Genomic DNA, 16,024 nt, shown 5'->3' on the forward strand with positions numbered 1-16,024 from the left:
CCAGCGTGTGCTCCTCTTTTCATTGGAGTTGACGATGATAATAACAATGGCTGGTTTTGTGGCACCAGCTGGTGCAACCGGTGCATCATGGTCCCATTGTAATGCAAGTGGTTTTCTTGTTTGTCTTTGCAATGGTGTCAATGCTAACCTAGCAAGCTTGTAAGAGGCAGCCTGCGAGACGATGCAGTTTGCTCTTATGAAATCGCACACAGCCCAACCGGTCTGCTGCTGTTTGGATAATAAATAAGCAAAATTTATTGAAGGAATGAGATGTCTATGGGCTCACCCGCAACTAAATAACTCAAGCTGTGGTAAAGAAAGTGGGTTAGGGGGCTCAGTTACATCGAACGGTGACGGTGCACAGGAAGGGAAAGGAAGAAAATGATGATTGGTTTTTGATGTATGTGTACAATAGGAAATCTGGTGCGCTTGTTGACTTAAGGCCAGGACATTGTCGGTGGTTTGAAGAAGGCTTAGGATTGATTGTTTTGCGGACTAGTTCACATCATTTGATGTATGTTGGGAAGTGAATGCAAGCAGGTATATAAGTAGTGCTAAATTATAATACATATGATATTCTTTTGTTATGATTTTTAAAACAAAATAATCTGAAAATTAAACATGTTTAGAGTTCATAATAATAAAAAAATGCTACCAAAAAAAGCAAAAGAAAAACAACAAATGAATTATAAGGAAATTATAAAACTTGTTACTTTTTCATCTAATATTGCCAAGCAACTCTTTTTTTTTTAATCAAGTTACAAAAGATACATAAACCTGGTTTAAAAGTACTTTTTATCACAAATTTTAACATAAATAGTCCTAGACAACCTGAAAGCAGGTATTAATAATTGCCTAAATTTATTATTTGGAATTTTAGGCAGCAACTATTAGATGTTGAAAAAAATTTTTTGATAACAATTACCCACATGGTTATGAAGATTCCCCAACTTTAAATATGATATTTTGTAAATGACTTTTCGAATAAAATTAAACCATTTTCTATAATACAGTTAAAATAAACTATATAATGGGTTTTGACTCTTCCTCTTGGAAGAGTGTAAAGTCTTTCCCCGAGTTACGCAAATTTTAAAATTTGATAGTTCATACGTCAAATTGGCACCTTTTATTTGTTATTTGTTATTTATTGATTAAAATTCAACGGACCACGAGTGGCCCACTTGAAGCGAATTCGCTTACATTTATTACATTAAGATCACGTTTCGATCATCCATTTCTCACGCTTAGTGTTAATTAAAATAATTAACACGTAAAATAACGCACGACACGAATACTATTTAGCAATGCGGTGCGCGACATGTCAGGTTGATGACGATCACAAATGACATTTTCATCCAGCAATTGCTTCAAAACAAATGGCAGTTATGCTAAAAGTTTGAAATCGCAAAATATATATAAATAATCAAATCTTCTATACGAATTGTATGAAATCAGTTAAAATGCACATTTAAAAATTGAATTAAATCATAAATATCTTTTTATCATTCATATTTTGGCTAAAACCCTGCTCTTTGACTTCCGAATTGAAATCCTGATTTGAAAAGTTACGCGAATAGCCCTGGAACGCATAATTCGCTTAACACGCGCAACGGAAAGACTGTATTGTGTATTGAGATTTGACGTATGACTCTTTAGACCTAGTCCCAAAGCAAGGGGACATTTTTTTGGTCTCAGATACAGTCGTTTGTTGGCGGTCTCCTATAGTTGAAAATCGCCTTAAAGTATGCAATACGCGTGACAAAATTAACTGAATTATGGTTATCTTTAAAGCTCATACATGAATTAAATCACCTATATAGCTTATGAGTTACAATACTTGAAAAAAATCAATAAACCAGGAAGCACACCATGCATCTTATTCATTACAATGAATGGGTTCAACATTATGGCATACGCCTCGTTAATCAAACTGAAAACACGCTGCCTCAGTCAGAAACGAGAGGCGTAATTAATTTTCATTCATAGCAGCACCAAACCAAACTCAGGTCGGTCTCTGCTCAGAGAAAGGGGCAGCGTAACGTGCGCAACACGAATACTCGTCAGTTGAATATTAAATTTTCATCGAGACCAATTTAATGTGTCAAAAGGACAGCCCAGCACACCACCATGGCGGACTGCGGGTGCTTCCTACGGGATTTTCCACCCAGATTAGCATGTCAACGACATGCTCAAACGGAACCGGATCGATTTATTGACTTGCAACGACACTTGAACCGTGACTGCAAGCGAATCGTAAGTAATTGACTTTCAATCACATTTATGCAACCCACGTCTGCCGGGGTCAACTACGCTGTGTACGGGTGCATCCCGATATGTGCGTGATGAAGGGCTTTAATTTATTTATCTATACAACGCCTCGAACCGACGCGCTTCCCCCCTCTACGATGGGCATGATAGATCTTTATGTACTGTCGGATAGATCTTTACTTACTGCTGCTACCACTTCTTCAGGTGAGCTATCATAGCAGGCAACTACTGCTAGTTCACCGTGTCGGATGCGAGACATATTTAATAAGGTTAATTATCATCCGTATGAGCGTCTGGTCTGGCCGTCTGCTGGCCGGAGGCTGAAACTGTTTACCGAAATGAACACCGGAAAATCTCATAAGCCGAATGGTTGGGTTGGTGGGAGGATAAGATGCTCTTTGATGGCTTTATCACTCCTAGCTGACATGCTGACGCAGAAATGGTACAAGCGCAAAGATAAAGACGTCGCACGGCAGAACAGTGGTCGAGAGATTGGAGGTAACAACATGGGCAGCTTGGGACAGTTCGCTAATTTCCTGTAGCTTTTAGGGATTATCCGTTTCCGTTCGATACGGTAATTGATAGGCTTTTGATTGAAAAGCATCGTCCGGGGATGGAAAGTCTTGGGTGGATGCTTCTTCTTTATTTGTTGTTTGTTTGTGGTGTTGTATTGTGATTGAGTGAAGGTTCAAATGTTGCTGACGCAGCAAGAGACATTTGATGGTACTTTATCAAAAACATGATTTTATTATTAATAGCGTATATCAAACGCTGACCTTTCTTTTGATGGTAAAATATACCAAATGAAAATAAATAAATGAACAGATTGAAAAAAACACCATAAATTGAATGGTTATAGACGTTTCTCACCATAATGAAATGTACACATGCAAAAGTAACAAAAAGATCATTTCATCAGACGTGTTTTGTGCTATTTTTATGGATCACTGTTAAAAGGTTGTAGTTTTTTTTGTAAAAAGTTACGAAATTACACCATACTCCTGAGTTCTTGCTTATTTTCATGGTTATAGTACTTACACTGTTTCCCTGCTCAATTTTCAATGTGAACAGCATTATTCAAAACTTGCAAGATGTTTTTCAACAGCTATCATTACTTGTGACAGCTGGGTTGTTAAAAAACCTTGCGCTATTGTTGAATAACACTCTTCATATAAAAAACTGACCCTGAAAACAGTTTATATGCTTATTGTTCTATGAAGAATCTGCAGTCAAAAGTTTTTTGAGCAGTGTAATAAATGTTGGGGCAGGTTACAAATACAAGTAACATGAAAGTAAACTGAAAAATAATGTCAATTCAATTTAAATAATTAACAATCGTATTTAGAAACCTATTGAAAATAAAAAATGACTACTAAATTTCAAAACGTAATGTAATAATGTGAACAAATTAAGAAAAAAATATCGCGCAAATGAAAATAATCTACTCCCGGCAGCAATGGCATTCAATAGTACATAAAAAAGTATGATGAAAAAAAAACTTCACAGGTGCTAAAAAAAGCTCATAATTACCTATGTTCATTAAATGTTATTTTACTATTAAAAATAAAACAGTAACAGTATGACTCGCAACAATGTAAAACTCAGCATAAGAATAAAAAAAGGCAATCAACCGTTTAAGCTAACAGTGTGCAAGTGACCATGGTAAAAGTCATTCCCCCGAGCGCAAAATGAATCCACATTTTGCCGCGAGTGAAATATGCAATCGACATAACCGATTCTATGGAACGCACAGCCCAGGAACGTGCTTGCAAAATGCATCCACATTCGCTCATAGCACGTACGATGCTGTGGGGCAGAGGTGCGTGCAACAGGCTTAAACGCCATCGTCGCGGTCCAGCAACGGCATAAATTATGCCGCACGTTATTTATTTATGAATGCGTGAAATATCATCCGTTATCCGGCTCGTCCCTTGGTGCTTTTTTTCTTCTTCACCAGACCAATGACCAATACCTCCAACTACCTTGCCTGGATGGCTTGCTCGTTTTTCATTGCCGTTTTGCAGCAAATGTTACCACCGTACGAGGCTCGTGCACCAGTTGATAAAATGGTCGTCGATCCGGATTTTCGGCCTTTTAGCATGGCGGTGGTCCTTTGACAATAAGCATGCGTTCCGTTTGCAGTTGCCAGAGGGCCAATGGTGGTCACATGTTGTGACACGTGTGAGTGCATGTCCAATGGAAAAGGTGGCAAAATAGCTCACGAGAGAGATGGATGGTTTTTTGCTGATCAGCGAATTATCTCGTACGGATTTCTGTCCCTTCTAAAATTGGGAGGAAAACTGCAAACGGTAACGTTTTTTACCCCGAGCAGGTTATCTAACGTTGCCGAATAACTTCAGTGCCCGTACGCAGATTTTCTGCAAACACAAACATTCCTTCACGAGACGCTTTTACATCGGTTACATTTCGAGAGAAGCATTGTAAGTTTATGTGCATGTATGTATGTTTTTTTCCTCTTTTCCACACCCATACGCCAAACAGGAAAGTGCATGTCTGTGCAGATATTTGCCGGTTGGAAAACGATGCCGATGCGTCGATTCGAAACCGTTTCAGCGCTTTTATGGTCGCGAGACGAAGGAAGTGGTGCGCTAATGTGCCGGTGATGCATGTGTGTGGACTGTTGTTGAGCATTCCCCAACGCACATCGAAATGCAGTGTGGTAGAAACCGCACGTTTCCCAGTATCGGTTATTACTGGGCCTCATTATACATCGGAAAATGGGTTTCATGACCTGATAGAATGGGTTTTTTTTCTTGAGTTTTGAAAATTTGCTACCATCCTACTTCGGCAATGTAGCAAACAAGCCTGCAACGGAAATTAATGTTTCTCTGCGGATGTATTTCACAAGTGAATTTACATCTCATTTCATTCGTGGATTCACCGGTCCTGCCTCTTAGCTCGATTTCAATTTAAGAGTTAATTTATAAATTCTGTTAAGTGTGTCTGTCGCAAATGGATAACGATTTACATTATTGATTAGCTTATGGACAAATTACGGTTAATGCATGGTTCAACCAATTCACACACCTCATGGTTCAAATTGATAACACTTTACTTAGAATGGATTCAGGTAGTCAAAACGCGTTCAACGGTTCCCAAATCCTGCAAAACGAGGTGTTCTAGCGCTTTAAAACGAACGAAGTTCAGATCAAGGAAAGTAGCTCAGGATAATGAAGGCGAGCCGCTTTATAATTTATGATAAATATTCTTTGTGCATTACTAGAGCGTTCTTGGAATGACGCGATGCCAAATAAAGCGCAACGGCGTAACCGATCGTGTTCCGGTAACGGAAAGTATCATGTCACGGATACGTACTCCAACATCAGTACGACTAATGAGCAGAAAGGAAATAATATTACCAATCCCACGAGTTAGCCGTACGAGAAGATTGCTAATTGGTTGATTATCTCTGTCGTTGTCGCGTTGTTTCTAGAGTTTCTAGAGCTTCGCATGAATAGTGAGTTCAATATGATCTTGGGTTCCCACTTGATCTGTTGATCATTTGCTAATTGACAGGATAGCTTTGCATCAGCAGCTTCTAATAGATGTTTATCTTCCGTCGTATACATGGTGCCGTCTCATAGGCCTTGAGCCACTTGCCGCAAGGAGACATAACGCACAGTACCTTTTCATCGGTGGTCATCTGAATGGTGCCATCGAGTCACTGTCTCTGTTGTCCCGCATCAACATTTTCGCATTATCTCTGTAGATACCTCAACTTCGATCCAGTACTGGTCGGTCAGACCCTGTGATTCGTATGCCGGCGGAGTCCAATGCTAGTTCCTATGCAATAGACTTTGCAATATCTTCAGAGCAGTTCGAAAATACGGCCTCAGCACCATTTTTCTATCGAAAAAATGCCATATGCGCAAACGCTTTAATTTTTTCTTTAATACCTCTACAAAAAAAAACGATTCCCATCAAGTTCAGCATTTAGCGTAGGCAAAGCATTTTTTAATAATTAATAAATGATTTTTTATTACCATAAACATTGAAAAAAAAAATCATAACTTTTACCAATTTCCTTTTACACAACGTTTTTTTTAACTTCAGCAGTATTGTATGGCCTTTTTCTGATATTCGATAATCTCCGTAGCTCAATTCGTCGCGGTTTTTTGCGGATTTGGCAAACAAAGCGGAACGATAAAATTTTTGTAGCGTAGTTCATTTTGCTCGTGGGCGCCATTTAAAAAAAAACGGTAAAATGAACTTCCGCGGCAAAATGAGTGTCAAATGATATTAATATGACAACTGGACCGATCCAAGTTTTTCGTTCGAAAAATGGTGCTGAAGCCGATAGATACCGGCTGATGATATGGCCAATGTAGTGCTGTGTATTACTATCACTTATCAATCATTTGAATTAAATAAATAATAGTAATAATAATAATAATTATCATTATTATTATGCAGTTAGTGCAGATCCACAATTCACCTATCTTGGGTCAAAGGTCAGCAAGGACAATAGCATGGTAGCTGAGTTGCACGCAAGGATGCTGGCTGCCAACCGGTCATTCTACAGCCTGAAAAATCAGTTCACCTCAAAGAACCTGTCGCGACGGACGAAGCTGGGACTATATAGTACCTATATAGTTCCGGTACTCACAAACGCCTATGAGACATGGACACTGTCCAAATCTGACGAAACCTTGTTAGCCGCGTTCGAGAGGAAGATGCTCAGAAGGATATTTGGCCCCGTATGTGTGGAAGGACAATGGAGGACCCGATATAATGACGAGCTATACGAGCTGTGTGTGGCGACCTCACTGTCGTACAGCGTATAAAGCTCGCCAGGCTCCGGTGGGCTGGCCATATTATACGCATGGAAACGGACGACCCAGCCCGTAAAGTCTTTTTAGGCCGTCCAAAAGGACAGAGGAGGCGTGGTAGGCCCAAACTGAGGTGGCAAGATGGAGTGGAGGGGGGGCCGGGATAACGGCCTGCCTCAGGAGTTTCCGAAACCGCTCACGCAAAGCGGTTGTAGCACGGGATAAGTAAGTAAGTAAGTGCAGAAAAGTGCTAAGTGCGAGTGATATTTACACGATACAAACAGCAGTGGAGTTTACTATTCTGCAGCATTCCAGAGATTAATTCTTTTAAACGAGCAGCATTTATATCAAGCCTTTTTCCAGTCTCACTAAGTAGGTGCGATCTTAATCAACAGTCTAGGAAGTCCGAGAGTGCCAAGCTTGCAAAGCAGGATTGAGTGTGGATTGCTATCAGAATCGAAATCACTATCGTTTTAATGTCCTCACTTATTGCGTAACTTGCAGTTCGATAACCGATAACGCAATACTGTGGAGTTAAAGAGCTCTCAATATACTGGCCACAACATAGAGAGAATCCATACAAGGAAAGAAGCAGCTCAAGTTTTTCGTTAAATTATAATCTAATTTGCTTTGTGTGTCGTTTTGTTAATAGAAATCTAGTTTTTTTAAAATAAAAATCAACTAATTCAGTTTGTATTCCATCATTCAGTTAAAGTTAACCTTCTTTATCTTTTAGACTAAATTTGGTATCTGCTTTAAACCTTGTTTATCTATATGCGGGTGGATTTGATTTTAATTATTCATATCACGTAACTGATGCATAGCTTGGTTAATTGATTTCCCTTATTGTTATTTATTCTGAAGTCTGCTTTTATCTATCTATCAAACGGCAATATTCTAATTTTGAGCTTTTGAGCTATTCCACTGAATAGTTCCCAGTTCTTCTTTCTCTCTCGACATTCTTTTAGTTTGTGTTGAATGTTTTCAACACAGCCACATTTTTCACAGTGATTACTGTTAGCTATATTATATTTAAATGTTAACTCCTGAGTGTATACTCTTTGATTGGCCAACAAGTACATATAGCTCTTCTGTTCCGAGTTCAGTTGTTTACCATTTATATTGAGCCATACGCTATCCCATTTTATATTGGGGTATTTTTGCATTATATGTGGTGTGCTATAGGAACTGTTTCTTGATTTGTAAATTGTGTTTGCTGTTAGTTTTTGTATTATTGCAGTTGATAGATAAGCCATTTTTAATGCTATTGTTTTCATGCAAGGATATGATGGTGGAACGTCTGTTGGATATCGGGTGGATTGTGATTGATTGCGATAAATTCCTTAGTATGTTTAATGTATTCTATTTCCTTTAAAATCTCTATTCGTTTGCTGAATAATTTGGATTTTATTTAAAAATGTATACAAATATTAATTAGCAAGTATTTTATTATTATTCTATATAGACCTTTATCAACATATTGCATTCTTTCAGACATCAACCTGGGGCAAATTGTTGCGGCCAATTGATATTAAATGTTTGTTTTCCCTGGGTTAAATTATGAGATGAAAGATTATCTATAAAATTATGACGCTTATGATAATTCACTTAAATTACGTTACACTTTCAGCGATCACTTGTACTCCACCATCACCGTACTTTACTGAATTATTCCGAAAATCAACCCACACCCATTGCGCCCACAGTTTGAGAGAAGTGCAGTTTGCAGCTTGTTGACTTTTGAACGCGCTCATTCAAGCGAAGCTGTGCTTGCCTTTAGCGTGACGTGATCCGCACACTGCATGAGTGTGCAATTTATGGCAATTCAATGGAAACCCCTGACAGGGTAACGAATTTTGCAGTACGCGCGTGTGCGTGTATGTGTGTGTGTGCGTGTGTTCGTGCTCTCTGTGCACCCGGGCGCATTTAGCGCTAAAGGTAGCACATTATCCTTCCGGTAGCGACAAATGTCACGGAAACTCTCCAGCGTAGAAGTTCTACACTTGAACCCTGTGCTGCCCCTGTGCTGGCAGTGGAGAGGTGTGAACGCATTCATTTTCGAGCGATTATGGTTGTTTAACAGTGTCATTGCATAATGCTACGGTGGTGTGAGAAAGCCCGGTCGGAGCGTCCATTTTGCGCAACAGTAGCATTAGTAGTACCGTCCTCTTAAGGGGGGATTGTATTTTGTGCAAATAGGAATCACTTCGCCTAGAGAGAAGCTTGAACTGTAATCTAACTTTAATTATCTTTTGGGGACAGTTGTCAGCTTGGCGCGAAAGGTAACAGATTATCCGAGTTTAAGTGCATTATGATGTAATTTGGTAATTTAGCATTGTAACATATAATGCTTGCAATAAGCGATTAGGAAATTAAAACAAAGTCACAGCATAATTTTGATGCGTAATTAGAAACAGGCGACTACATTTTGAAAGCATTTATTTTCATATGTAAAAACAACCAGTTCGATGGAGACGCCCGGTAGTTTTGAAGCAATTAGGTTCCATCGCACCGATTGCGTCGGATTGCGTCAGCAATTAAAAACTCCTACAAAAGACAAACTGTGTCCAACGCATCAGCCGCTACCATTGATAGCAAACGGACCGTAGCGTTAAATGAAGAGAGAAGCCTTTCGACCCGGAACACATCGGTGAGATGCTGCTGTCAGTCCACCGTGTGGCGTGCGACGGGAACTTCTCAGTCACGGGAGCAGAACGGGTCTTTGACTTTCGGCAGCAGCAATCTGCACCTCGCCACATCACAAAGGTTGAACGATCGTTCGAGGTCACATTCAAGTTAAAGAGTTTCTGCTCGATTTGCTGCCACGGTTGGCATGCTGTGGATAATCACGGTCTGAGCTATGCTAAAGTTCCTTCTCTGCTTGCGATGTGTGTGGGGCGGCACAGGGAGTGGAGGAAAAAAAAATACATACCACAATCAACCAAAACAGCCAGCAAGAATCTGAAACCATGGGTCCATCCGCAGCCGGTTGCTGCAAGTTCATTTTTTAAAGTGAAAACTTTGAAAGCCTAATTGAATTAGGAAAATTCTCGGGCGATAAGAGTGGAAAAGTTTGGCCGGCGGTTCGCGCGTCTGATCCAATTTCGTCAACGCCAAACCAAGCAATGCCGTTTGTGGTTTTTCTTTTCTGAGGCCGGGAGGGGGAATTAATCGACAAACAGTGGCCGGCCGGTTAGGTTGTGGAGTCCGAAAGGGTGGATTACCTTGCCGAGAGCTTTAAGTTGCGAGGAGCTGTAGGTTTTGTGTTTTGAGGAGTGAACTTTTTACGTAAATTTGGCGCTCGAAATTATAAAAGAATAAATTAAATTATTTTCCGGTTAGTTTAACACATAAGAGCAATCTTATTGAATGTATAAAATCCGAGCATTAGCTTTGCGATGAAAGATATCATCGCAAAAAGCTTTCAATTTAATTGTGCACCTTAAGATATGCTTCTGTTTGAAAGAACAAATAATAAAAATCATTGCTCAACAGCCTGATGTAGGAATGAATGAACAATGAATTTGAAAATGACAAACCATGATAAAATTCATAGAACGATTCCTGTTAATGATCATTTCTGCTTAAAGAAGCACGAGCTTTCCGTTTGCCTTTAGCAACATTCTAATTTAATTTATTGTCTTATTCCTTGAGGCTGTTCTGCTGCATCGCTCTCATACCTGTCCATACCGTCAACTGCCCCGACAGTTAAACGTGTCTATGGTAAGATCTTGGATAAAGAAGCCGAAGGAAAGAAAACCCACTCACAGACCACTTCACTTCGACAAGCAAAATGTAGCAACATTGTCTCGCAACGTCTCCATTTTTTTGTTTTGCACCATTACGTTTGTTCGAAACAAGGTACTGTGAAACACCTTCTCGAATGAATAGCCCACTTCAAACGATACTCCACTCGGTTCCGCTCGCCATTTGAAAATGGAACGCCACAAAGCAAGAGGCAAACAAGAGAGTTAGTGCACACACCACTGGCCGAGATTTCAAGCCGTCTAGGAGGCAGCACATGTTCGTCCATTACTCCGCACGCTCTTCGGAACCCGTGCGAGGGGAGGTGTTGTGCAGGTTTGTTCCGATGATAAGTGAATTGTTTCGCTTAATTGATTGTAATTTGTTGAAGCAGACGTACACAATCGTTCTGCTGAAGTGGGCGGATAGTGCACTTGGGCGGCAATGTTTTCACCGAGCTGGATATTTATGCCGCACAGGCCAGACATACAGGGTGGAAGGGATTGAGTGGAAAAAGAGTATTGTTCTCAGAAGGGGAGAGAGTGAGTAAGAGAACCATTTGAAGCGATGGTGAGCCGAACCTTAAGACGGAGCAAACATGTTTATTAACGAGGCTAAGCGGAACTAACCAAACATCGTCTGTCTAAGCCCATGCCCCACAAGACACGGCTAGCACCCCTCGTCGATCCGGCCACACAGGCAAAGAAAACAGCTGTCAAACTAATTCCGAGCATGAAATAATGCATGCCGGTAGTGCTGCAGATGCAGTTTCGTTTTTGTCGCCGTGCCGACGCGGTGCCACGCGGGTGAAGGTGGCCTCATGAGCAATGGCACTTCAGCAGCACACGCCGCCACACGCTCGAGAAGTTTAGCTTTAGTTGGTCGGCACACTGTCGCAGCACACATGTGTGTTAAACGGACAGACGAGGCTTGCTGGTGCTGCTGTTGATACTGCTGCTTCTGGTGCTGCTGCGGTGCAATAACGACGATAACAAAGTTTCTCGTTATTTATAAGCATTTTATTAAACGCCAGCCGTGGTAAGCTTGGGGACCGTTTATGACAAAGTCCCGGCAGATCAGTTTACGGGGCAAGCGCTAGATTGAGGCCGAATGTGGCGATGCCGTGCAAGGCAAGTTTGCCATGCTGCAGTTTACCAATGGAAGAGTGAAGCATAAATTGTACCATCAGCAGCATGAGCAACTCGTACTGTAGACGGACATGAAACGGCATATCACAGCATGAGCAAGGGAGCAAGGGTTGAAGAAATACATGCAGGGCAACATCTTCAGGCAAAATGTCTTTCAGGCTATAGCAAGTGGCGAAAGATACATTCGACTGTCACATGGGTGGAAACCCGAGCGCTATGCATTACATTTATTTGAAAAGAGTTTAATAAATTGCAAATGCGTCTGCAAATCGGTTGTAAAGGATTTCGAGCATTGAAAGTTTGTTAGCAAACGTCGGCTGGGGAAAACTGTTGACATGTATAACTAATTGAATTTCAGGTTGCCCTATAGCGTCTAGGATAACATTGTACCGTTAGTTGGTGTAGAAGTGTGATAAGAATGACACTGTTGCAACAAAGAAATGTAAATCAAATATTAAAGCAGTGTACAATGTAGCTCTGTGAGAAAGACGGCATAGCAATGGTCAAGAGCATAAGTAATATAAATGTCACAAGCTAGTAATAAGTTTAAAACAAATCATGAACAACCTAGTGTTGCTTGCTTCGTTTTTATTAAATTCGTCATTTTAATGTTTTTTTTTTTTAATTTAACTCACAATAGTATAGGCAATATAGCAAACGCGTGTGATTTGATAGGCAAACGCATCATTTTAAACATGTAGCTGGATAAAGGGGTTTCTAAGTCAGTTTCAAATGTAAACGGTGTTATACCCCAATTGGTGCAACTACACCAATTGGCAGCTGTTCAAAAACATCTTGGATGCGGTGAATAACAATGTTTACATACGAAAGTGACTTGAAAAACCCTGTATTTGAAAAGTAAGAATAAATAAGAACATTGCATATATTCAGGCGTTAATTGAAACGATTATAAATAGTGATGGGTTGAATGAATTAGCCAGTTCGTTCAGTAAAATTGTTTTATTTTAGTTTTTACGTTCTTTTACGACAAGTTATCGCCCAATCAGCTTGCTCCCCTCGTTGGATAAGCTTTTCAAGAGGATAATTCTTGATCGGTGACAGAGCTGGGTGTCTGAGCTTAATCTTGTTCGACCGGAACAATTTGGGTTTCGACAGGAACACTCAACCGTTCATCAGCTTTTATGAGCCAAGGATTGCATCGACCAAAACAAAGCAGATACAAAATCCACAGCTGTTGGATATTGCGAAAGCATTCAACAGCGTTTGGCATGGTGGGATTTTACACAAGCTGGTTGATGTTGATCTTCCAGTTTATTTAGTTCAAATTATTAGCAGTTACTAAAAACATAGAACATTCAGAATGGCCTTGGACTCTGCATTGTCTGATCCATATGGTGTTCCTGCAGGTGTACCACAAGGGAACTTTCTGGTTCCATTACTGTACATTTTGTACACAACGGATATCCCTCCCCTTCCCTGTAATGGCATGCTGTTTCTGTTCGCAGATGCCATTGCAGTCAAAGGTAGGAACATGATCGAACTAAAAACCTGGTTGCAACGCTGTCTCGATATCTTCCCGAGATTTGCTGCAGACTGGAGGATCAAAATCAATCCATCCAAAACCAAGGCAATTGTCTTTCTCCATCGTTTTAAGAAAACTCTGACTCCACCTCTGAGCCGGGGGCTTATTGTTGATGGGACGACTGTACCATGGTCGCCGTCGGTAAAGTATCTGGGGCTTACATGTTGAATCCGTCTTAGAAAGAGGACATCTTCTTTTGAAATGCCTCTATCCACTGATCAGTCGTAGTCGTCTCGTTTATCGCAATCAAATAAGTTGGCAGTTTATAAACAGATAATCCAACCAGTTGCAACAAATGCAGCCCCAGTATGGAGTATAAGTGTGGAAGCTCACCTCTGTAGGCTGCAAATCATGGTTAACAAATTGTTATGTATGAATACTGACACCAGCCGCTTCACAAGGAATGCAGATGTATACACCATTGCTGGTATCCTTCTCCTTAAAGAAGAGATTCATTATCTGTCGGAAAAACTGTACAATCGCTTTTCGGTCTCGAATTTTCCTCTAAAAAATAGCCTCGTTGTGGCGTGAGTAATTTAATCTAGGGTAAGCTAGAATAGAGGCCGGTCTCATGGTACAGTCGTCAACTCGCACGACTTAACAACATGCCCGTCATGGGTTCAAGCCCCAAATAGACCGTGCCGCCATACGTAGGACTGACTTTCCTGCTATGGGGGGAAAATCAATAAGTCACTGAAAGCCAACCCCACAAGTGTGTTGGCAGGCCTTGACCGGCATCGGTTGTTGAGCCAAAGAAGAAGAAGCTAGAATAGATTACATATTGAGTTATTTGTGAAAAAATCATCAACGGATTCAAACGCCCTACCAATGTAATGAGAACATATTGAAATAGTACAATAAAAAGAAAACTGTTGTTATCGATCAGGTTTTTTAACGGTTCGTTTGCGTTCTTAAACAAAAGATTGATTTCATTGAGACTCAACTAATTGTATGTAAATTCAATGTTGCCCCAGGTTAAAGGGAAGTAAAACATTTGGTTTCTTTTATTGGCGTAACACGTAGCTCTTACTTGTACCAAAATTCCAAATAGTCTACCCTTGCAAAGAGAAACCATTCACGTCCATGTTACAACTGTAGCACCTTGCTCGTAGACACTGTGGTACGCTTCTGTGCAATCATCATGTCTCGTCACTACAACTGCGCTGGCTTCCGCACGAGCAAACTAGCAAAAATCCTTTCCGTATGTGCAATAAACTGGCGAAGTTGCGTTCATACCAAAATTTACACATTAATTGCGTGGTTCGATCCCCTGAGAAGGTAACAAACTCCTGTGCCGAAAAGCAAAAGGCGCGAAAACCAACCCCTCTCCCCTCCTCTCCGTTGTTGGCTAACCAGAGTCAAACATCGATACTTACCGGCGGGAACAGCTGCAGCAGGCCGAGAATGAATATTGCCATCGCCATCGAGGTGGCGGAACAGAATTGCATTTTTAAAAAGGTCACACAGCACCGACGCTGATACAGGATCGGTAGCATGATGGCGAAGGCGATGCACGACTGCAGGAAGCAGCAACCGCAGCTGATCACCACCAGTATCGGCCGGGTGGTTGTCTTCGGTACAGTGGGCTAAGAGAGGCGGGAGAGAGAAAGAGAGAGAGAGAGAGAGCGAGAAAAAAGAGAAACATGAATAGAGATGTAAATGAGTCGGTTGTTAGGGAAATAAGTTCCCTTGCGGCGCGTGTGCGTGGTAGTGTAACGATTGAACGTACGAAGGTAAAAGTTTACTGTTAAAAAATCCATTCGTTTTTGCAAAGTTTGTTTAGAATTTGCAACCATCGAAATGGTGAGTATGTGTGACAATGGTGTGCTTCCCAGCACAGCTCGTTCGCAAGCAATTGCTGAAACTCTTGCTGAACTAACTATCTGCACACAGCGGTTATATGAGAAAGGATGCAGGGACAGACAGGACATACGAAAAAAAACCCTGGCATTTTTATAGCCGATGAAAAGGAATTTCGAGGTATTTGGATGGAGCACACATAAGGAAATGGAATGTTGGTACAAAACCCCGTACCATTGTGCTGGTGTCATTCCGGCGCGTGGTTAGATAGAGTGTGGTTCGTAACAGTTTGCCATTCTACTGCAAAAAGTTACATCGTTTGGTGGTACTTTTTTCATCCAAACAAAATACGTTTGTGTAGCAATAATACATGGAGGTGGTGGTACGTGGTGTTAAAATGTTTCCCACAAAAGCACACCTCAAAAAGCGTGTTTTAATTCTTCAACTTAAATCATCATCTTTTATGATACTCCCTACTCCCGCACAACGCACAATGTTGCACAAAAGCAGCTCGTCATCAATTAACTTTGATAGGCTCAAGCAACATTCCGGTAATGTTGAAGGGGTTACAAATTCCGGGTTCAAAATCCGGCGCCCTTTCTGCAAGCAAGCCAAAACCCGAAGCTACTATTTTAAATTGGCTTGGAGAGTAATTTGGAAGCAATTAAAAATTCACTAAACGTTCCGATGAAAGGTTCACCACGTGGACCACCCTCTAGCACCCTTCCCAT

At 40.8% G+C, this 16,024-nt stretch overlaps 1 protein-coding gene across 1 annotated transcript in view; it reads right to left on the reverse strand.

The window, feature by feature from the left end:
• Nucleotides 1-16,024, reverse strand: part of LOC121595626 — a 205,807-nt gene that overhangs the window by 32,591 nt on the left and 157,192 nt on the right. Inside the window, exon 19 of the mRNA XM_041919717.1 lies at nucleotides 14,870-15,079. Coding sequence (XP_041775651.1) covers nucleotides 14,870-15,079 — 210 coding nt within the window. The remainder of the gene's footprint in view (nucleotides 1-14,869; nucleotides 15,080-16,024) is intronic.

Source organism: Anopheles merus, chromosome 3R (assembly GCF_017562075.2).
Source record: "Anopheles merus strain MAF chromosome 3R, AmerM5.1, whole genome shotgun sequence".
Classification (NCBI taxonomy): domain Eukaryota; kingdom Metazoa; phylum Arthropoda; class Insecta; order Diptera; family Culicidae; genus Anopheles; species Anopheles merus.